The sequence below is a fragment of the Pongo abelii genome, chromosome 11 (assembly GCF_028885655.2).
Source record: "Pongo abelii isolate AG06213 chromosome 11, NHGRI_mPonAbe1-v2.0_pri, whole genome shotgun sequence".
Classification (NCBI taxonomy): Eukaryota; Metazoa; Chordata; class Mammalia; order Primates; family Hominidae; genus Pongo; species Pongo abelii.
Window position 1 is genome coordinate 89,519,304 of NC_071996.2, and position 23,892 is coordinate 89,543,195.

General features: G+C 33.9%; 1 protein-coding gene across 2 annotated transcripts in view; it reads left to right on the top strand.

Moving 5' to 3' along the window:
• The window catches only part of ITGAV (integrin subunit alpha V), an 88,260-nt gene extending 64,777 nt beyond the window's left edge, over window positions 1-23,483 (top strand). For both annotated transcript variants that reach the window (XM_024243312.2, XM_054549575.1), the window contains exons 17-30: window positions 565-719; window positions 3,356-3,493; window positions 8,085-8,152; window positions 8,810-8,957; window positions 9,437-9,529; window positions 11,014-11,093; window positions 11,468-11,548; window positions 11,989-12,094; window positions 13,061-13,219; window positions 13,999-14,112; window positions 18,189-18,302; window positions 18,405-18,512; window positions 19,398-19,520; window positions 19,790-23,483. In XM_024243312.2, coding sequence (XP_024099080.2) covers window positions 565-719; window positions 3,356-3,493; window positions 8,085-8,152; window positions 8,810-8,957; window positions 9,437-9,529; window positions 11,014-11,093; window positions 11,468-11,548; window positions 11,989-12,094; window positions 13,061-13,219; window positions 13,999-14,112; window positions 18,189-18,302; window positions 18,405-18,512; window positions 19,398-19,520; window positions 19,790-19,885 — 1,583 coding nt within the window. In that variant the 3' untranslated portion in view covers window positions 19,886-23,483. The remainder of the gene's footprint in view (window positions 1-564; window positions 720-3,355; window positions 3,494-8,084; window positions 8,153-8,809; window positions 8,958-9,436; window positions 9,530-11,013; window positions 11,094-11,467; window positions 11,549-11,988; window positions 12,095-13,060; window positions 13,220-13,998; window positions 14,113-18,188; window positions 18,303-18,404; window positions 18,513-19,397; window positions 19,521-19,789) is intronic.
• The last annotated feature ends 409 nt before the right edge of the window (window positions 23,484-23,892 follow it).

Genomic DNA, 23,892 nt, shown 5'->3' on the forward strand with positions numbered 1-23,892 from the left:
CTTGTTTTACAATGATTCTTGATGTGTTTAACTCTGTTTGATCACTTGCTTCCTGAAGGCATATTCATCTGACAATTTGATATGATAGCTTCACTGGAAGCAGGAGTTTCAAGTGGGGCAAACTGTTCATTCATCATAGTGTTTAATATGATGGTATGAGTACATATGAGCAAATACTTCTTAATCAAAATCAGCAAGACTCTTGCTACTTGAATTTATGGTGGAAGTCTTAATTCACATGTTTCATCCTCTGGATTTCCTCCTCTCAGCTTAAATTAAAAGATAGCATTTCTCCTGTCTGATAATTGGCTTACTACTATCATTTTTTTGGGAATTATTTATGACATTACTTTAGGGAAAGTTTGATTAATTATTTAATTATTATTAAATATTTTTTCAGAATTAATATGTTGTAGTCTCATTACAATGTAATAACATTTTAAATTAATTAGAAGCAATTTACTTCTTAAGGAATAAAGACCTCTGTTTACATGAAAACTCTAGAGTAGGATAGATAGGTGTCCATAAAGAATATGTTGGTTATAAATCCTTTGGTTTACATAGATTTCCAGGTGGAACTTCTTTTGGATAAACTCAAGCAAAAGGGAGCAATTCGACGAGCACTGTTTCTCTACAGCAGGTCCCCAAGTCACTCCAAGAACATGACTATTTCAAGGGGGGGACTGATGCAGTGTGAGGAATTGATAGCGTATCTGCGGGTAAGAGATAACTTTTCCGCTACCTTGTTGTTCCTTTTTAGTCATTAGCTTTTCCTTTTTATCTAAATGATTTTCACTTTCTGTAAATTAGTGTTAGATCAAAAGGAAAAACAGAAAAATACATGAAGGAAATTTAGCTTTGTAAAGCGTCAAACCTGAATGATGGACTTCTACTTCTGGCAGATTGGATATTCCAAATGGCCTTTCCACAACAATACTACTGAACAAATTATGATAAACATATTTCTTAAATGCAACTGGACTTTCAAGACAGTAAAAGAAATTGCCAGAGTCCAAAAAAAAATGAGCAATCAACTAAAAAACTCCAGTGGCAAAAATCTGAATTGTGAGTTATAAGCAAATATATGAGCCAGAGTTGCTGGCAAAGGATGAAGCCTAAGGAGAGGGCAGGTAGTAATTGCAGACACCAGCACAGGAATTCCGACAGTTGTATAAAGCTAAGTGTTCTTAACGACAAAGGTGCATCGTGATTCCAGCAAGAGCCAAATGTAAAACCTTGCTGAAGGGGAGCAATCCAGTACGGGCCCCAGGATTTCCACAGGTTAAGTTTGATCAAATATGAATTCATTAAACACACACACACACACACAAACATAGAAGCCACTAGAAGAAACATCAGATTTTAGACCCGCAAAGGCCAGTTACAGAGCACAAATTTGTATAAAATGTTTAAAGAAATAAAGGGGCTGGGCACAGTGGCTCAAGCTTATAATCTTGGCACTTTGGAAGGCCAAAGCAGGAGGATCACTTGAGGCCAAGAGTTTGAGACCAGCCTGGGTGAGACTCTATTTTATTTAAAGGAAAAAACAAAACAAGACAAAAACATCAGTAAATATTTAGACAACAACATAATTAATGAACTTGATTTAACAGACTTATATAGAACCTAGGGACACCTAACAACTAAAGAATATGAAAACTGACCATGCATAGGCCATAAAGGAAGTCTAAACAAATTTCAAAAAGTAATTTTATAGAATACATGCTATCACAGTGCAGTTGTTAGAAATCCATAACAAAAAGATCAACTGGGAATTGGAAAGTGTGATTTTGAAATAACTTATGGGTCAAAAACAAGATCATAATGGAAATTTACTTGCAACCGTATTACAATGAAAATATGACATCAAAATGTATAGGCTATCACAACAGTAGAATGTAAAGATAAATGTATAGCCTTAAATGCTATTTAATTTAAATGAAAGTTAAGAAAAAATGAAGGTAAGAAAGAAACACCACAAAATTAAGAATTGAAATGCGACATTACAGATAAGGGAGGAATTAACAGAATATTATGAATAACCTTGGGCCAGTACATAGGAAAACTTTTAGACAAAACATGGAAATTCTTAGAAAAACAATACAACTGTCATAAGAAGAAACAGAAAACCTGAATAATCCTCTAAACACTTAACAAATAGAATTGGCAGTTAATCTTTACAAAATGACAAAGCCCAGATGGTTTTATAGGCAATATCTATCAAACATTCAAGAACAAGACTTCTCAATTTTAAATAGCTCTTTGAAAGAATAAAAAAAACAAAATATTTCAAAGTCAATCTCTGAAACTAGTGTAATTGGTTCCTGGACTGGTCGAGAATAGTACCAGAAGGGAGAATTTCATTCTAGTCTTACAATAGATGTAAAATTACTAAGCCATTATAAGCAAATAAGTCTTAGCAGTTTGTAAAAAAAGATAAATAAACCAAGTTGGATTTATCCTAGAGTGGGTTAATATTAAGTCTAAAAATGTAAGTTACTACATGAATAGATTAAAGAAGAAATATGTGACTGTCTTATTTAAGTACAAAAAAGTTTTAGAGTAAATTTAAAAAACTTCATGATTTAAGAAGCAAGACAAATACCCCAAGTTATGACTATGAAGAAATAGAATCTTACATTTAAACAAAGTCCACCAATACCTATTAATTGGTCAAGATATGAATTAAGAATTCTTATACATTGCTGACGGCAGTGTGAATTGTTTTGAAGACTTTGGAAAATAATGTGGTACTACAAAACTGACAAATATACTTGTCACTATGTATAAGAATAATCACAGCAATTTCTAATAGCCAAAACAAAACCCATAAACAATCAAAATGGCTTTTGACAGAATGAATAAATGAATTATAGTATATTTACATGATGAAATAGTACTCAACAGTACAAAATCAACGTAGGCTACATGCAATAGAATGGATGGATCTTAAGAGTGTAGGACAGAAAGCAAGTCACAGAAGACTACATGTAATCCTATTGAGAAGGAATGCAGAGGGAGGAAGAGAAAGAAGTATTTGAGTAGCTTAAGCAGTATCAATAATGTTCTTATTATGTTGGGTGTGTGTGTTTGAGTGCTTATGTTGTTAACATGTCTCGTACTTTCATGTGAATCAAATAGTACATTGTAAACAAAAATTGACTAAAGGTTCTTACTTGATAAGGATAATCTTCTTTTGGATATTCTATTTCTACATAAGTATAATTTTCCAGAGAATTTTGTTAGAATTGAAGGCTCAGAGATGAATACAGCTGGCTTTGTAATGTGCACTTATAGATTTCTCCAGATAATTTAGGTTGATGTTATCATTAATTCAAAGCGTTTCCATTTCTAGGATGAATCTGAATTTAGAGACAAACTCACTCCAATTACTATTTTTATGGAATATCGGTTGGATTATAGAACAGCTGCTGATACAACAGGCTTGCAACCCATTCTTAACCAGTTCACGCCTGCTAACATTAGTCGACAGGTACTGTACTCAGTTTACCACTAATGTGATATTCTGTTATTTTTTTTACAATTCATGTTTTTAAATATTAGAGGAGATTTCCTTTATCATATTGATAGATGTTTAGTCAAAGTCAGAAGGTTAGGAATCTGAATTTTCTATTTTTTTTTCTTTTTTCTTTTTATTTTTTTGGGAATCTGAATTTTCAAGTCAGAGATATTTAAAGCCACTCAACATGGAGATATACAGAGAAAGACATTTCATATACCTGAAATAGGAAAATAATTCAAGGAGAACAGCAAAGTGCCAGTTTGTTTACATAGTATTTTAGTATTTTGCTAAATATATTTTATATCTATGTTATCTTTGATATTTTAATTTTAAAAAGTGCATATATAGTAAATAAATAATTCTTTTCAGAAAACCAAAGCAACAAAATTTAATAGATGGTATTCTAGTTTTAGAAAATCTTATGTGTAATGTATTTAAATATTGTTAATTCTAGTTACTATTTCTTTTTAAATTACATGTTCATGTTTTTACATTAATATTTCTTCTTTCATAACTCTTTGCCCTAAGTTTAGTTTGTCATTTTTTTTTTTTGTCTTTCTAAGATCCCATAAGCTCTTTTTTTTTTTTTTGGCTTGTTTTCTGTATATGTGACAGTAGCAAAAGGCAAATTAAAATATTTTTAAAAGTCTTTTCTAGTTTTTATATTTTAACAATTTCATATTTCATCCTGTACATTAATAATCATAGTATATGTGCCATTTTCTAGTATTCATTAACATAGAACTTATAACCATACTTCTGTGTTTATATTCTTTACATTTTTTATTTTTAATGAATGCACAATATTATGTTGATTAATAGTTTCATAATGACCATCTGAGCCTCTTAATGTCTGTCATTCAGTATTATACTTTCTTTAAAAGTTAATTGTTACTTGTCCCTTTATATTATGTGCTTTCATATATGGGTTATGGTTATTTTCTGTTTATAGTTTTATAATTTTTTAGAAATCTTTTATTATCATTGTTATCACTACTTTTGATTAATTTTCCAGACTCCTCATCCAATTTCTTTAATGCCAATACCACGTTAAAACCAGCTAATCAAGTAGGCTAACTTTTGAAACCCCTTGGAGGGCAAGAATAACTGCAGTAATATTTGACTTCCTTTTTTTCCCACCTATTCTTATTCTTCATTGTTTGAAAAAAAAATTTTTTGGTCTCCTCTGTGTCCTACATTTGTTCCATTAGTGACATTATTAACTTTTAGGTATGTTTCTTTCTGCATTCTTAGCTTTGTTATTCACTCTTGTTCTTATGTTAATTACTTACCCACCATTTTTATCATTTCCTTTTCTCTAAAAGGGATGCTTCATTTCGCTGGTTACATTACAAACTCTTCTATGCACTCTCTTTTTGCTGTCAAATAGAAATACAAAGTTTCAGTTGTAATTTTAAATTTGTAATTTTTAATTTGCTGGTTAGCAACATTTTTTTAAAAGGTAGAAAAGGTATAGGTGAAATTTATTTTAAAAATATATCTATATTAGTTTTCTAGGGCTATCATAACAAAGTACCACAGAATGGGTGGCTTAAACAACAGAAATTGATTCTCTCCTAATTTTGGAGCCTAGAAGTCTGAGATCAAGAGTCAGCAGGGCTAATTTCTTTCTGAGGCCTCTCTTCTTGGCTTGTAGACAGTCACCAGTCACCTTCTTGTGTCTTCATATGGTCTTCCTTTTGTGTGTGTGTCTGTGTCCTAATCTCTTTTTAAGCATCAGTCATAGATTAGGGCCCACCTTAAAGACTTTTTAACTTAATAACGTCTTGAAAGACCATATCGCCAAATACAGTTCCATTCTGAGATACTGGGGATTAAGGCTTCAACATATATATTTTGGGGGGACACAGTTCAGCCCTTAATGATATTTAAAATATTGTCATTTTTACATGGAATCGATTAAAAATTATCAGTGGAATATTTTGCATTCTGTTTCTTACTTTCTTCAAAATCCAGAATGTATTATATACTTTTAACACATCTAAATTCAAATATTTAGGTTTTATTAGAAATTTTTTTTGTATTTAGAATCCATGTAATTCACAGTTGAAAAAGTAGATTCAAATACTCAAGTTATTCTAAACATACTAAAAGTTTTGCAGTAAGAGAGTTAAGCATCAGCTTTTAACATTAAATTAATTAAAATTACATAAAATTTAAAAATCAGTTCCTCAGTGACACTAAGCCCATTTCAAGTGCTCAGAAGCCACATGAGGCTTGCAAGTGGCTGCTATATTGGACAATGCAGTTCTAGTGTTTCCCTTTCTGCTCCCTAATCCTTTGGTGTTAGAGATTTAGTGTTTTCTGCAGAAAGAGTTGGGTTTTTTTCTCTCATTTTTTTCATTCAAATACATATTAAGTTTTTTTTGTGTTTTTTTTTTTTTTGAGACAGAATCTTGCTCTGTTGCCAGGCTGAAGTGCAGTGGCGCAATCTTGGCTCACTGCAACCTCCGCCTCCTGTGTTCAAGCGATTCCCCTGCCTCAGCCTCCTGAGTAGCTGGGACTACAGGAACCCACCACCACGCCTGGCTGACTTTTTGTATTTCAGGAGAGACGAGATTTTACCATGTTGTCCAGGACAGTCTCGATCTCCTGACCTCGTGATCCACCCACCTTGGCCTCCCAAAGTGCTGAGATTGCAGGCATGAGCCACCGTGCCCAGCCTCAAATACATATTAATTTCTTACTTTGTGCAAGATGTAACATATATAACTGTAGAGATTTGGTTGTCTGAGCATGGAAGACATTGCTTTTCCATTTCTGAAACTATCTTTCCTGACAGCATATTTTAACACTATGGCTGCTTCAATGCCAGCTGAGTCCTTTTTTTCCCCTATAGAGTGATATCAGCCAAATATCTCTATATTACAGTTTTATTAATATTTTATACATACATCTCATGCAAACTTAAGATACTCATCTAACATTCTAACTGGGAATGTTATACATACCTTATCACTAGTTAATTTGTTATCTGCAAAGTCCACACGTCCTTCCTGATCTAATCAAGCGTTGATTTATATTTGGCATGATGTAAAGAATCACCATATAGTTCTTCTAATAGTCCTTTTTTAAAAAGGCTTATAGCAACTGCTTATATCTAGGTAATTGAATTAATTTGCATATATATTTGTGTTTCCTTCAAATTAAAACGACAGTTAAGAATCTCTGTCCAATATATAGCCACTTGCAAGCCTCATGTGGCTTCTGAGCACTCGAAATGGGCTTAGTGTCACTGACGAACTGATTTTTAAATTTTATTTAATTTTAATTAATTTAACGTTAAAAGCTGATGCTTAATTCTCTTACTGCAAAACTTTTAGTAAGTTTAGAACACCTTGAGTATTTGAATCCACTTTTTCAACTGTGAATTATATGAATTCTAAATACAAAGAAAATTTCTAATAAAACCTAAGTATTTGAATTTAGATGTGCTAAAAGTATATAATACATTCTGGATTTTGAAGACAGTAAGAAATAGAATGCAAAGTATTCCACTGATAATTCTTAAGTGATTCCATGTAAAAATGACAATATTTTAAATATCATTAAGGGCTGAACTGAGTTCCCCCAAAATGTGTATGTTGAAGCCTTAATTCCGGACATTCCTTGTGACTTGGAAGTTTACAATCATCATCCTTTTTCTAAAGGACTCTATTTTTCTTTTCCTTTACATCCTTTTCTCTCTTCTTTTTGTCTGCTTCTGTGCTTGAAGCCCTTTGGATGTTACCAATAGACAAAGCAAAAATGGCCTCATCTTTATTTTCCATTCTTTTCTTAATTTTTATGTTTCTTCTTTCACATCCTATCCAGCTCCTCTGCTTTTTTTCCACTTGTTTCTGTCTTTTGGGTGTTTCCATTTTGCTCTAGCTGAAACATTCTCCTGGCCAGATCTAGTGGGGAAAAAGTTCAGTTCTTTGCTTTTTTCACCTACCCTGATTGGCTAACTATAATGCTTCAAGTTCCTTTTCCTTCATCTTTTTCCAAATGACCATGCAATGCTGGACTCATTTTATCCAGTTTCTTTTGCCCCTTGGTCTCTCTGCCTGTCTGAATTGCTGCTGAATGTCTACAGCTCCTTATTCTTTTATCCTCTGCAGCCCTATTTCCTGATATTGGTAGAGGCACAGTCCATAATGAGAAACTCTAGAAGGGAGTCTATTTTGCCCAACATCTCACAACTTAACTAGCAGCAGGGTAAAAATGAACCCTCATTTCTTACCTATTACTTTCTTTTCTACACCAGTCTTCATTCAAAGATGATAACAGCTTAATCTGAGATAAAACTGAAAGGTTCCAAGGGAACTGTATTATATTCTATGAATCTTTTTCTTCTTTCTCATTCTTGACTGGGTACACTGACCTGTTTAAAAATAAGTGGCTATGGTCTCTTTTGCGTTTGGGTATACAAACAAGCTGATGAGTATCTGAAAATATATACATGTGTACATATAGGCTTAACCACATAGATGTTGATAAACACTGCTTATGCCACCTGCATTGGTATTTTCATGTAGAAAAATAAAATGTTTTTTTCTAGGCTCACATTCTCCTTGACTGTGGTGAAGACAATGTCTGTAAACCCAAGCTGGAAGTTTCTGTAGATAGGTAAGTTTTGCTTGAAATAATAATGTAGTAAGAAATTTAAATGGAAGGGCACATTTTTCTATTCAAAGGACTAACGTATTTTAACGAGAATTAGTTATACTGGAGGGTAATGCGTGATTTTCTATAATACTAAAACTATCAATATTGAGCTCTAAAGAAAATATCCACTGTGTTTTCACTAGTTGCCTAGGTTGAAAGAGTTATTACCATTCAACTTTGGGTAATATCACAAAGTAATATTGTATCATTTTAAAGATACACTTCATCGTAAACACTCTTTGAACTCAAGGAATATCCTTACCATTTTGTAAGGCATATGAATTATAAAGAATATTGTGAGAATTATGACACATGATTAATTTAGCTTTTAGAAAAATATTGGGGAATTACAAAGTACATATAATTCACTTCAGCAATAGATATGAATGATAGTGATATATTAGTGGCATCAATGTTTATTTTTATTGAGAGAAGCATTGGATTTGCACCCAGTGTGCTATTTTCTGTTTTCTATCAAGCTGTGAAGTAGTCTTAAAATATCTTGAGACGATGTTGAACATGTCAGTGCTGTGTATTTATCTCTTGTTTCTTTGAACAGTCATACTTTCCCCATGTAGTCTTTTTTTCTCAGTCTGGATTTGTATTGTTAACTTGTAGTGATCAAAAGAAGATCTATATTGGGGATGACAACCCTCTGACATTGATTGTTAAGGCTCAGAATCAAGGAGAAGGTGCCTATGAAGCTGAGCTCATCGTTTCCATTCCACTGCAGGCTGATTTCATCGGGGTTGTCCGAAACAATGAAGTAAGCAAGCTGCCTCTTTAAAAATTGAAATGCACTCACAGATCTTATTAACATTAATGAGCTGTTCCCCTATTTAGTGAAGCACAAGCTTAGCTATTCTGCCTAAGGCTAAATTGCTAGACAATGGAGTGCCTATCTTACATAATTCCTTTTAAGCCTAATACTTTGCATAATGCATTGATACGACATTTTTAGAATTGCAAGCCAAGTGCCTGGAAATGAGGTTAGATAGATAAAGTGTCTAAGCCTGTCCATCAAATTATTTGTCAGAGGCTGTATGGTTATATATGGTAGTCCTCTAGGGATCTTTCAGAAACACTTCTGCATTTCCATGTGGCAACTGTACCCAATTCTGGCTTTTTCCTTACCTCCTGGTTTGCTCAACTAGATTTATTTGCTTAGGACAAGAAACTGAAATATCTAACTGCATGATACTTTATTTCCTTTCATATCCTTTTTTTTTTTTTGGTCTATCAAAGGCCTTAGCAAGACTTTCCTGTGCATTTAAGACAGAAAACCAAACTCGCCAGGTGGTATGTGACCTTGGAAACCCAATGAAGGCTGGAACTCAAGTAAGACAATTTAATTAAACAGTTTTTTCTCCCTGGCAAATAGAAAAGCATATTGTTCTCTGGGCTCATAGTAATTTTTAAAAATAAACACTTCAAAACAATGTCCTTAAATTGGTTTCGATATAATAGTTAAATGATTAGCAGAGTTTTGCTTAGTTTTAACTAAGATACGAAAACAGTTGGTTGTGCTCCTACACGGTTTGCAATCAGCTGCTCTTTACGCCTCCTTCACTTTAGTGAATGGATGAGAACGTGGTTTAAACTAAGGACTGAAGTAATAATTTTTGCTATTTTACACTGATGCCTTAATGGATCCTGAAAAGCTACTCTGGCAGCTACCAAGACTGTCAATCCTAGGTGAGCTAGATTCCATCACAGGCCCCACACAGAGGATCAGAGCGAAGGTCAGTTGAATCAGGCTCCCTTCAGATGGTGGAACAGGGTGCCCAGGAGCTTGAAAAGCAGCAGCCAATGGCTTGCTTTCCGAATCCTCTAAAAAGTAAACAAAATATACCTTGTAGAATTTCTAGTAGCAAGGACAAAATGGCAGTATATGTTGTGTGACTTTTTCAATAGAATTTATTTAATGACATATTGATACTGGTACTTTGAAGATCTGTAGTAATACAGGTCTAAATATTCCATATTTCTTTAGTATGTTTTCTATTACAAGTCATTAGTATTTCTAGATGTACGGTATCTTAAGGATGAGAACTTGAACAAATTACCCTAAGTTCAGTTTTTCACATGTATTCAATGTTTTATTAACAATGAGCATGCCTTTTATTTTCTCATATTCTCATTCTCGCTAGCTTTCTGGTTATTATTTGGTTTCTGCTTATTCCAAGTAGCCAGCTCCAGGTTTTGTGGAGTGGGAGGCAGTACCCAGGAAGTACTGTTTTTATATGTCATTTATATGATCCCCAAGAAGCCTTCTTTTTTGTACCTGGTGGTTCAATTGTTTTATTTAAAATCTACCGATTTTCTGCCTGCAGGAATTAGGATATTTGGTGTTGGGAGTGTTATGAGAGGTGTGTGGAGAAATTCTGGTTGTGGCCCTACTCATGCCTTCTTTAGCCAGGTTCCCTTACTCTAGTAAACCATCCATTTCTTCTTTCCTGGACTATGAACACAGCACATACTTTGGTTGTTAGCTTCGTGTTATCAAATTATTGTACCCAGTTGCTCGACTTTCACTGGATCAACAAACATTTACTTTTGCACTTTTTAGAAAGATGGTTAGTATTATAAGGAGGTATAATTATGATTAATAATTGTTGTTAAATAGGCTCTCTTATGGATTGGCCCAGGTATATTAAGTAAAATAGGTTTGATAGAAAATAAGATTTAATTATCTTTGTTCAGTTTTATTGTAAGCTCAGAAAAACCCCATTTTAGAACATTATTTTTTATTTAGACATTGGATTTGAAATTTTGCTAGTTAGACATTGACTAGCATTACTATCTTTTCCTCTCTCCTTCAGCTCTTAGCTGGTCTTCGTTTCAGTGTGCACCAGCAGTCAGAGATGGATACTTCTGTGAAATTTGACTTACAAATCCAAAGGTATGAAAACAACTTATGTTCACTTATAACTATCAAATAAATATTATTTGTTGTAAATATACTATGTAATATACTTTAAATATAAAGTAGTACAGATTAAATTTTATTGCTTGATTATAGCATTTTAAAATCAATATTTACATTATAAGAATAATTTTATTGTCAGATTTGAGTTTGTAAAACAAAATTTAAAATCCAGAAATAAAATGTTCATCTTCTTGGAATTAAATGTTAATGAAAATAACTATTTTGAGGTATAAGCTTTACACTTGTTTCTTTTGTTTGTTAATTTTTAGTTTCACTGGGTTTGCCTCTGTATGTTTTTGGTGGTTATGCATAATTCATTTTTAAGTTTTTTTTTTTTTCTTTTTCAGCTCAAATCTATTTGACAAAGTAAGCCCAGTTGTATCTCACAAAGTTGACCTTGCTGTTTTAGCTGCAGTTGAGATAAGAGGGTCAGTATGAATACTTAGTTGAGTATCTCATTCTCATGGTTGCTTTTTAAAGGTAACTATCAGGCCTTAGCCTCTTCTGGACAGTAGACCCTGCATGTTTAGTGGTGGTTTTACTAGGGCATTAGCTTCTGTAGAAATAAAATCCTAGGTATGTTCCAAACCCCCAATACTGGGTGATCCTCAAAAGGAACAAGACTTGGCAACAACATGCACAAAATAATGTTGTTGAACTTTTACACAAATTGTCAATTCACCTGTTACATGTACATTTCATAAAAGCAGTTTTTGTGCATGTGTGTGTTCATTAGTTTTCTTTTAAAGTATTTTTTAAAATTAGATCTAATTTTATTTATTTGAGTAATGAATATGGGGTACTTTTGAAAATGAACTGACTATATCATTTTGATATTCATGGTAGGTTTTCTTTGGTCATTGTTTAGAGTCTCTAGTCCTGATCATATCTTTCTTCCGATTCCAAACTGGGAGCACAAGGAGAACCCTGAGACTGAAGAAGATGTTGGGCCAGTTGTTCAGCACATCTATGAGGTTTGCAGTTGTTAGATTTTACTCAAACCTAGTGAGCAAGCCAACGAAGAGAGGAACAACTAAGCTACCTTTAAAAAAAAAATTCTATGTAATTTTTATGTAAACTCTACATTGGTTAAGTATGTGTCAGAGATTTCTTTGAATATTTTCCCTATACATAAATTCATTTTTATTTGACAAATATCTTTGTTTAAATAAAGCAGTTTATATAATTTGTTGTTTAAAATCAATTAGTTCTACTTGAGTAAAAGAAATGTCATTGGTACTTTCTCATGGGCATTTTGTAGTTCTGGCTAAAAATTGAAAATACCTATGGCAAATAATCAAAACTATTTCTATAGGAAGAAATTTTCTTTGTCATCCTTCATTAATAACTTTTAAATATTTTGCCTTTTGTTTATTCATATATATATATATATATATATATATATATTTTTTTTTTTTTTTTGAGGTGGAGTCTCGCTCTGTTGCCCAGGCTGGAGTGCAGTGGCGTGATCTCAGCTCACTGCAAACTCCACCTCCCGGGTTCAAGCGATTCTCCTGCCTCAGCTTGCCAAGTAGCTGGGATTACACGTGTGCACCACCATGCCCAGCTAATTTTTGTATTTTTAGTAGGGACAGGGTTTCACCGACAGGTTTCATCACGTTGGCCAGGCTGGACATGAACTCCTGACCTCAAGGGATCCGCCCGCCTTGGCCTCCCAAAGTGCTGGGATTACAGGCATGAGCCACTGTGCCCAACCTTGTTTATATTTTTATCCTGACACATATTACTCTGTGTTAGAGACAAATGTTGAGTTTGATCATTTTTGCATAAAAATGGTCACATTGTAATTAGAGGTTAACTGTGGAAACTGCTGTTATTCAAAACCTATTGCTAACATGATTTCTAAAGTTGATGCAGGGGAAGGATTATGGAATAGATTTTTGCCCAAGGTGTAGATACATTTTCTTTTTTCTCCTTAGCTGAGAAACAATGGTCCAAGTTCATTCAGCAAGGCAATGCTCCATCTTCAGTGGCCTTACAAATATAATAATAATACTCTGTTGTATATCCTTCATTATGATATTGATGGACCAATGAACTGCACTTCAGATATGGAGATCAACCCTTTGAGAATTAAGGTAATATGCTTAATAGCAGCTCTTCATTACAATGATATTTCATTGCCTTCTTTCTAAACCTATAAAAGAAATTCATAAAATAAAACAACTATTTTAGTATAAAACCAACTCTGCAAAAAATGGTTTAGTTCATAAGCAGTACACTTAGGATAAGTTCATTTGTATAATGGGTAAGAATTGATTCTGTGACGTCCTAGTGAACCACATCTTCATGGAGTGCTTACTGAGCCTCATGAGATGTCCTTCAGTGACTCAGTTTGACCTTGGCTCCATCACATTGTTGTTTGTTCAGGGCATAATATCACATCAAGGGTGTTTTGTTGTTAAAATTTCTACCTTTGGGATAAGCTATACCATTTTACTCATGATTATCTTGACTTTTGGATATAGTCATCTCCATCATAGATTTGCACTAGAAACTATTATACAGTGTGGTCTAAGGAAAGGTAAAGAAACAAAATAAAAGATATACCCATGATGGACATCACAAATGTACTGTGGAATTGCAGGCCATTTCTGTGTGTTTCATCAGTTTCTGCTCTAGCTAAGCAAGGGCTGAAAATAATGGTTAGGGAGAGCTAACTTTTTTGGTACGGATTAAAGACTCTAATCTTTATTTTCTGTCCTTACTGCTCACCATATACTGAGTGGTAAATATTCTGTCATACTAAATTTTCATTCACTATTTTTTAATCATATCTAAAAGTTTATATCAAAATGCTGATGTAAAATGTTTTTCATTATCATTTACCACCATTTTGTTAATGTGATTGCATTAGATCTCATCTTTGCAAACAACTGAAAAGAATGACACGGTTGCTGGGCAAGGTGAGCGGGACCATCTCATCACTAAGCGGGATCTTGCCCTCAGTGAAGGAGATATTCACACTTTGGTAAGTGCCATTTCAAATATGTGCACCATAGACATTTAAAAATATGTGACTATAGAACTGATGCCAAAGAACATTTCAAAAATAACAACAGCTGTGCTTGAACAACTACATTTATTTTTATACCATGCATTCCTCTTACTTTCCTTTTTCCTAGTCAGATTAATGCCATATTTTCTTCAAATGATCTATTTTTGTAGATGGCTAATAAAACTAGTTTATGTCCCAACTTGATTTTCCTACTCTAGTTCTTTAACTGTCCTCTTTCTTGGCCTCCTCCTAATCTCTGAGGCTTTAGTATGATACTAAAAAATCCAGAAGGTCCCAACAAAAATACATTGGAATAATAATTAGCACTTGATTAACCTTTGTTGAGTTAGCCTATATAATGGCTATAATGTTTTTAAAGGCAATTGTTTTTCTTTTTTCTTTTAATTAACAAACCTCCAGATCTCTAGTAGAGAACCTGGTATAGTGTTTTTTGTTTGTTTGTTTTTTGACACAGAGCCTCACTTTGTCACCCAGGCTAGAATGCAATGACACAAACACAGCTCACTGAGGCCTTGACCTCCCAGGCTCAGGCAATCCTCCCCTCTCAGTCCCCCAAGTAGCTAGGACTATAGGCGCTCACCCCCATGCCCAGCTAAGTTTTGTATTTTTTGTTGAGATGAGGTTTCACCATATTGCCCAGGCTGGTCTCGAATTCCTGAGCTCAAGCGATCTGCCCACCTCAGCCTCCTAAAGTGCTGGGATGACAGGCAGGAACCACCATGCCCAGCACTGTTTATGTTCAATAGTGATCACTAGTTACTTTTACATCACCAAATTCTGTGGTTCTTGTTAGTCCTCATCTATTCAATTGCTTAGTGGCTTTGGTTCACTTAATCACTTCCTTCTATTAACTCTCATGGCTGTAAATACCATGTGGTGTAGATGCTTTGATTTATATTTCCAGTCTGATCTTCTGCATTGAACTTCAGATTGCAATATCCAACTGCCTACTAGAAACTGCTTTTAAATATCTAATAGGAATCTCAAACAATTCTAAATATATACCCTTGGGTTTTCCCAAGTCTGCTCTTTCCATAAAGTTCTTAGTTGATTTTAGTAAATATCAACTTCATTCTCTAACACCTGGACTTCATGCTTGACTCCTCTCTTTCTCTCAAATCTCACGTCTTGTATTTCAGCAAATTGTATCAATATTTTCTTTCAAAATACCTAGAATCTGGCCCCTTCTCACCAGTTTCATCACTAACACAACCTAACCCAGGCTCCTTTCCCTTCTCGATTGGACTATTGCCAAATGCCTTGTTGGCCTCTGTATTTCTGCCTTTCTCCCCACTATACTTTGTGTGCTATAGAAGCCACAGTGATCCTTTTAAATATAGGTCAGATTGTGTCACTCCAGTGCCTTCCCATCTAACTGAATGAGAAAGCAAGAGGCTACAATGACCTTTAAGTCCAACATCAACAGGCCCTTCCTGCCTCTCTGCTTGCATCTCCTCTCCTTGCTATTCTCTTTCTCAAATTTTCCACCTTGCTTTCATTGAACAGATAGCCCCAAGCATATTTATTCCTCCATGCTTTGAAAATTGCTCTTCCATCTGCCTGGAATTCTTTGTCCAGATATCCTTGTGGCTTATTTTCCCATATCCTTCTCATGTCCTTAAAAGTAAAATTGTGTCAGAGAACTTCCCTGACCAACCCATGTGAAATAGAAACTGCCTTCTACCTCCCAACCCCACTTTTGATCTTGCACTTTCTGTCCTCCTTCAGAATGTTTTCTTTAATTGAGACAAAACTTACACAAAATTAACCATTTTCGTGATTTTAAAGTGTATAATTTAGTGTTTTTTAGTATAATTACAACATTGAACCACCATTACCACTATAAATGTAAACATTTTTGTCACCCCAAAAAGAAATGCTGTACCCATTAAGCAGTTTATCCATTCTCCCCTATCATCAGCCCCTGGTGACCACTAATCTGCATTCCTACTGATTTGCCTGTTCTGGACATTTCATACATATAGTATCATACAACATATGGCCTTTTGTGTCTAGCCTTCTTTCATGTAGCATGTTTTCAAGATCTACGTTGTGGCGTGCCTTAGTACTCTTTTTTTTTGAGACAGAGTCTCGGTCTGTCACCCAGGCTGGAGTCCAGTGGCGCCATCTCGGCTCACTGCAAGCTCCACCTTCCGGGTTCATGCCATTCTCCTGCCTCAGCCTCCGGAGTAGCTGCGACTACAGGCGCCCACCACCACACCCGGCTAATTTTTTTGTATTTTTAGTAGAGATGGGGTTTCACCGTGTTAGCCAGGATGCTCGATCTCCTGACCTCGTGATCCGCCCGCCTCGGCCTCCCAAAGTGCTGGGATTACAGGCATGAACTACCATGCCCAGCCAGTACTTCATTTTTATGCCTGAATAATACTCCATTGTGTGGACATACCACCTTTTGTTTATCCGTTCATCAGTTGATCAACATTTCGATTATTTCTACTTTTTGTCTATTTTGAGTAGTGTTGCTATGAACATTCATGCATAAATTTCCATGTAAACATGTTTTTCAGTTTTATTGAGAATAAACATAGGAGTGCAATTGCTAGGTCATGTGGAAATTCTATGTTTAACTTTTGGAGGAACTGCAAAACTATTTTCCAAAGTTGCTGCAGCATTTTGCAGTCCCAACCAGCAATATATGAGGGTCCTATTTTCTCCACATCTTTGTCAACGCTTATTATTTTCTGCTTTTGTTTGTTTTAAAATTTTTTAATCATCCTGGTTGGTGTGAAGAGGTAACTCATTGTGATTTTGATATGCACTTCCCTGTAGACTGATGATATTCAGCATCTTTTCAGTTGTATATCTTTTTTAGACAAATGTCTATTCAATATTGTATGGAAGGTTCTAGCCAGTGCAATTAGGCAAGAAAAATTAAGGCCAGGTGCAGTGGCTCACTCCTGTAATCCAAGCACTTTGGGAGGCTGAAGCAGGCATATCGCTTGACGTCAGGAGTTCGAGACCAGCCTGACCAGCATGGTGAAACGCCATCTCTACTCAAAATACAAAAATTAGCCAGGCGTGATGGTGGGCACCTGTAATCCCAGCTACTTCGGAGGCTGAGGCAGGAGAATCGCTTGAACCTGGGACGCAGAAGTTGCAGTAAGCCAAGATCATGCCACTGCACTCCAGCCTGGGTGACAGAGCTAGCTAGACTCTTTCTTCAAAAAGAAAAAAAAAGTAAAAGGTATCCAGATCAGAAATGATAAAGTAAAGCTATCTCTTTATAGATGACAGGATCTTACATATAGAAAACACTAAATATTGAGTAGAAATGGCTTGATTTCTATTGTCTTATTCCTGACATTAGGGAGAAAGAAGTATGAAGTATGATATTAGCTGTGGGCTTTTTATCAATGCCCTTTCTCAGGTCAAGGAAACTCTTTTCTACTCCTAACTGTCAACAAATGGTACCACTACTGGATAGCATTGTCGTGAGGTGTATATATGTGATATGTCTAATACAGTGTGATCAGCATATAGAAGGTGGTGAATATTTATTTCTTTTGGCTGCCAACCTTGAAGTTACTGATTAAAACATTAAATGTGTCAGAGGCCATCAGCATGCGATTTGATTTCTGTAGGCCCTCCATGGAAAAACCATTAAAAATTCTGTTTTCTTTTCCACAGGGTTGTTGAGATCTGGTTATTATATCTTACAAATATCACCATGTTCTGGGTTTGCCTAAAGAATATTGAGTTCTAGTCATAGAATGAATCTTTTAATATTATGGATCTTATCTTTCTATAACAAATCACGATAAAACCAACCCTTTCATTTACAAGGAACTACATGTGTGGCAAAAGAAGAAAAAGAAAAGAAACATACCAACCCCTTCACAATAAAAAGCATTCATAGACTCAACTATTAGCCTGTTTATTTTCGAGACAAAAGAATCTGGATAATCTCTTTGGCCATCACACAAAAAGAAAAAAAAATGGCGAATTTTCAAATGTTGAAGAGATGATAGAATGACCTTTTCTTATAAGTAAAGGATTTGTTTTGGCAGGGTTGCGGAGTCGCTCAGTGCTTGAAGATTGTCTGCCAAGTTGGGCGATTAGACAGAGGAAAGAGTGCAATCTTGTACGTAAAGTCATTACTGTGGACTGAGACGTTTATGAATGTAAGTAGACAGGTGCAGCATTTAGCAAACATACCCAGTGTTTTCAAATAAATATAAAAGGCCTGATATCTGGGAAATCATCTAATTGTTATTTCCAAACAGAAAGAAAATCAGAATCATTCCTATTCTCTGAAGTCATCTGCTTCATTTAATGTCATAGAGTTTCCTTATAAGAATCTTCCAATTGAGGATATCACCAACTCCACATTGGTAAGTCATTGGTTTAGGCGAATAGAATAAATTTACTCAATTCAAATGCTGTATATGTTTTTATTTTGTTTTTAAAAAAACGACAGCTTAACTCTTTTGATAATTTAAACTAATGAAGTTATATGATAGCATTATAACTTAGGTTAATATTATCATTTTACTCCTCTACCCCGAAATGATTAAAGCTAGACCTTTTAGTTTAGCATCTTGTCCAGTGTAAGAGATTTCTTAGTATATACTAAATTATATTGGGGAAATTTTAGGAATTTTCCTTTACAAAGTTAGAAAGTTGGAAATTAACTGAAACAAGTGAGGCATTTTGAAGATATTTAAGGAGTAAAAATGGGATCAGCACATGATAAACTGGATTGGATTATTTAAAAAATCTTTTCAAGCTGGGTGTGGTGCCTCATACCTGTAATCTCAGCATTTTGGGAGGCTGAGACAGGTGGATCATTTGAGGCCAGGATTTCAAGACCAGCCTGGCCAACATGGTGAAACCCCTTCTCTACGAAAAATACAGAAAAATTAGCTGGGTATGGTGGTGCAGGCCTGTGATTCCAACTGCAGGGGAGGCTGAAGCATAGAGATTGCAGTGAGCCGAGTTCATGCCCCTGCATTCCAGCTTGGCCTACATATTGGGCAAGACTCTGTCAAAAAAAGAAAAAAAAATCATTTCAGATGCAATCAGAAGTCAGCCTATCATTGGGAGTTTCATGTGTGTATGTGCATGCTCTTGATATCAAATGTGAAACCACTAAATTATCATATGCAGGAAAAGAATATACTGTGAATTCCATTAAAATAAAATGTAATATTTACTCAGATATTTGTTGATTAAGTCAACGGACTGTTTTTAAAACTAAAAGCTTTTTTCCTCGATAGGTTACCACTAATGTCACCTGGGGCATTCAGCCAGCGCCCATGCCTGTGCCTGTGTGGGTGATCATTTTAGCAGTTCTAGCAGGATTGTTGCTACTGGCTGTTTTGGTATTTGTAATGTACAGGGTAAGTAACGGACTTAGAAAGAGAGAAAGAAGGAGAGAGGGAAAGCAGAAGAAAAGGGAAAGGGAAGAAGAAAAAGAAGAATGAAAAGTAAGGGAAGGAAGAAAGGGACTGTAATGATGATACTTGATGAGCATTACTTATTATATGAGGGAAGATAAATTGTATGAAATACAATTTAAATGTTCTTAGTGGTAATATAGTCACTCAAAAAATACTTTTCGTATTCTACACTGATGTGACAGTAATAATGGTTTTTCTTCAACTGACAGATGGGCTTTTTTAAACGGGTCCGGCCACCTCAAGAAGAACAAGAAAGGGAACAGCTTCAACCTCATGAAAATGGTGAAGGAAACTCAGAAACTTAACTGCAGTTTTTAAGTTATGCTACATCTTGACCCACTAGAATTAGCAACTTTATTATAGATTTAAACTTTCTTCATGAGGAGTAAAAATCCAAGGCTTTACTGCTGATAGTGCTAATTGGCATTAACCACAAAATGAGAATTATATTTGTCAACCTTCTCCTTATGAATAAGTTCAGACAAACATTTAATAACATAGGGTGACTTGTGTTTTTAGGTATTTAAATAACAAAATCTCAAGGGATAGTTTTTATTCAATGTATATAAGACAGGTAGTGCCTGATTTACTACTTTATATAAAATAGTACCTCCATCAGTTACTGTTTCTGATTTAATTTACGGAACTTTATTTGTTGTTGTTGTTGTTGTTGTAGTTTTAAAGCAGTCCAAATTTGGACCTTAGCAATCATGTCTTTTGTATAGGTACTTAACATTAATACATATTACACTACAGTTTACTTTTCAGGATACTAAAGACTTTATAACTGCATGAACTTGGATTTTTTTAATCACTTATATGGTAGAATTTTATAAACACTTACATGATACCATCCAAATTCTTGCTTTTAATAACAAAGGTATAATATTTTGTTTTAATATGAAAATCTGGTAGATCCTATTACACTTTTGTTTACATTAAATCCACAATATTTTATTACATTTTCAACTTGTTTAAATTTTATGTCAAATCCTTCAAGCCAACCTATACTAAAAATTAGTTCCATAATCACAAATGCCGCTTTTGTGTAATTGTTTAATTTCACCTGAATATCATAATGCTTAAAGCCATATGGAGTTGGAAATTATTTCCAAAGCATATTTATTCCATTGTTTTAGTCTGGCTATTTACAGTACAAAAAAAAGCATTTTTATTAAAATACTGTGTAGTTCTTTGAGATAGTTGCTTATGCCTATAGTATTATATTCTTAGAGTAGAGCAGAGTTTTTAGTTAGTATTAATTTATTTTCCTCCATTCATGTACTTTTCCTTATATTTCCAAAACTGTTACTGAGCATGGGTCAAGATCAATGAGAAATCTTTACAGTTGACAGGAACCTGGACCCCTTACCCCAACCTTATGAGTAATGCTTGGAATAAAAACTCTTAAGGCAACTCACTGATTTACTTCTAGCAATAGCATGATGTTACAGGAATATTACCTCTGTTTAAGCAAGGTAATGTGTAAAATCAGTCTCAGCTATCAGAATAACTTCTAAAAGGTATTTTTATAAGCAGTTCAAGTTATTGAAAACCTTTTAAAGCTTTCTGAAGTTTGTTAGTATGAATTACTTTTCTAGGATTATTAATAAAAGCCACATAGGTGGCAAGTTGTAGTTTTATATGGCTCTGTAGAGTGGTGAACCTTCTAGAGGAATATAATTTATTCACAGTTCCTCAAGGCCTGGGGATGATGATCAGTTATACCTATTTTTGTGCAATTACATCATGTTGTGCATTAGAAATGGAGAGTTTAATAGCTCTTTAACTGCTGTCCTCATTAGGTAATGATAAATATTTCCCTTAAATAATTAACTATTTTGCTGTGTTTCAAAAATGATTGAAATTTATCTTGCCATATCTCATAATTTCATGCACAAGTTGACTGAGCTAATCTTGAGAATATATTCGTAAAATAGGAGCACATTTAGTTGAGGTATACACGGTAGGACTCTAGACAAGACTCTATTTTAGCTTTAGTGAATTTCAAAAGTAATGGGTCTTGGAGTATAGATTTTTATTAGTAGCTTGAAAGAGCTTAATCATATGCAGTAAGTATTTTTATTACCAATAAATTTAAAACTTTTTAAGAAAAATATTTTTATCCTAGGGCCAAGTGTTGCCTGCTACCAATCAGTAAGTTAGTCTATAACAAATTTTACCTTAACAGTTTTACCACCTAGTAACAGTCATTTCTGAAAATATGTTGGATAGAAAGTCACTCTTTGACAAAAGTGTTAGGATTTGCTTTTGTGCCATCTATTCCTTTTATGGCATCTATCTTGAAAGTAATCTTGTATTGGAGATTGAAAGATGCTGTAATTTGGAAATTAACATGATTTCCTAAATTACCTTTATGAAATATAGTTTTGTATAATAGCATAGATTTTCCTTCAAAAAATGAACATTTATATATCTACAAAAATATGGAGAAGTGTAATTTGAAAGCCTACTTTCTGAAGAACATGGTGGGATTTTTTTATCATGATTAAATATCAAAAAATTGCCCTATGAAAACTTTAAATCTCTAAAACATTTGAAATACTACTGTATTTGTGATTTATTGAGAATAAAAATCCATTTTGAAATGTAAAATTCTTATGATCTGATTCAGTTTTAAGAAAACATGAATGAACTAGAAGATATTAAAAACATTTGACATTGGTAAGAAATGTTGATACTGATATTGATTTTTATGTAGGTATTTATTTCAGAATTGATATTTTGAGAAAAATACATGTGAGTCATTTTTTCTTTTTCTTTCTCTTTTCTCTTAACGATTATCACTGTAATTCTGAATCTGAAAGGTAAAACAATTAGTCAAAATATTATTGCCATCATTCTACCTGTCTTATGAAACTACTTATTCATAGTTAATTCTCATTAACACTTACATTTCCATAAAGAAAACTCAAGTATTAGTAAAAGAGACTTTACTGGCTTAAGAGGGCTATGAAAGATTTTTGATAGTGAATCATGACCCTAAGGGAGAGATTTGTGTGATAAAAGTATTGTATATAATAGATCAGCGATTTTTGTAAGGCAAACAGAATTTGTAAGTTGGTAGATCTTTCTAAGTTGCAAAATGTAATGATGAGCTTGGTGGAGAAGAATGAGTCGTTCTTGGAATACCTATGTGCAGCCACCACCCATCTCAATGTCACCTTGTTTGTATTCTTGGATAGCTTGTATATGTAGTAGTTTGATGAATAGTTTAAAAAAAAACACCTAAAATTTGAAAAATGATTGTAGGATCAAAAAAGATAGATGAAATTACTTAATACTCAGTGTTTTGGAGAGTATTCCTTTTAGTTTGTTGGTTGGCTGGTTTGAACAATAGAAATAGGCAGCATGCAATATATGCTTATATTTCATTTTAATTTCTGATATATAATGAACTTCTTGGGAGAGGTACTGAATCTTTGATGTTTTTTGTCATTGTTCTCAAGTACAATATAACAATGTAACCAAATCTAGATAATTTCAAAGTTGTCATTAATTTAGTAAGCCTAATATAAACAAATGTTTGTATTATTTTTGTTAGCAGGAAAGAGTGATTAAGTGAGGTTATTTACCCCTAAACGGTCCATTCTGCATTGTATTTCAGGCTGGAAATGAATTATTCTTTACCAGTTTTGAAACACTTCGAAATATCCTAAGGTAACTTGGAGGCTGTGTAGTATATCAAATTAATTTGCTACCTAATAACATAGAAAGTAAATATCTTTGTGGTCACCCACATTGGGTGAGACAGAAAATGAATCTGTTCTAAAATTTGTAATTTGCTAACTTGATTTGAGTTAGTGAAAACTGGTACAGTGTTCTGCTTGATTTCCAACATGTAACTTGTGACTGTACAATAAACATAAGCATATGGTGCCACTTTTGTGTATGGGGTTTATCCATTCTGTGATGTGTTTTTGTTTTTTAATTACATGAGCTAGCAATAATGCGCTAAAAGGATGACCTCAGAGGTAACTTTCTCTAAAACTTCAAATCTTGAATGTCAGTTATTTGATGAAAAGAAACACAAAAAGAGCAAAATGTACCACATTAAAATTCATCCTTAGAAAAGCACATATGTATTTGCCTGAAATATAAGAATTATTTTATTTATAAACAAACATTTCTAAATTCATTACGCTAACCTTTATTATTTTTATGTTATCAGATTGCTTTTAAAATGCACATTTACATCTTTCTTTTATAATTTTTAATTATAGTGTATATATGTCATTGCATATATGCAACTGCAATATACATATGCAATTCTAGTATATAAATACCTATT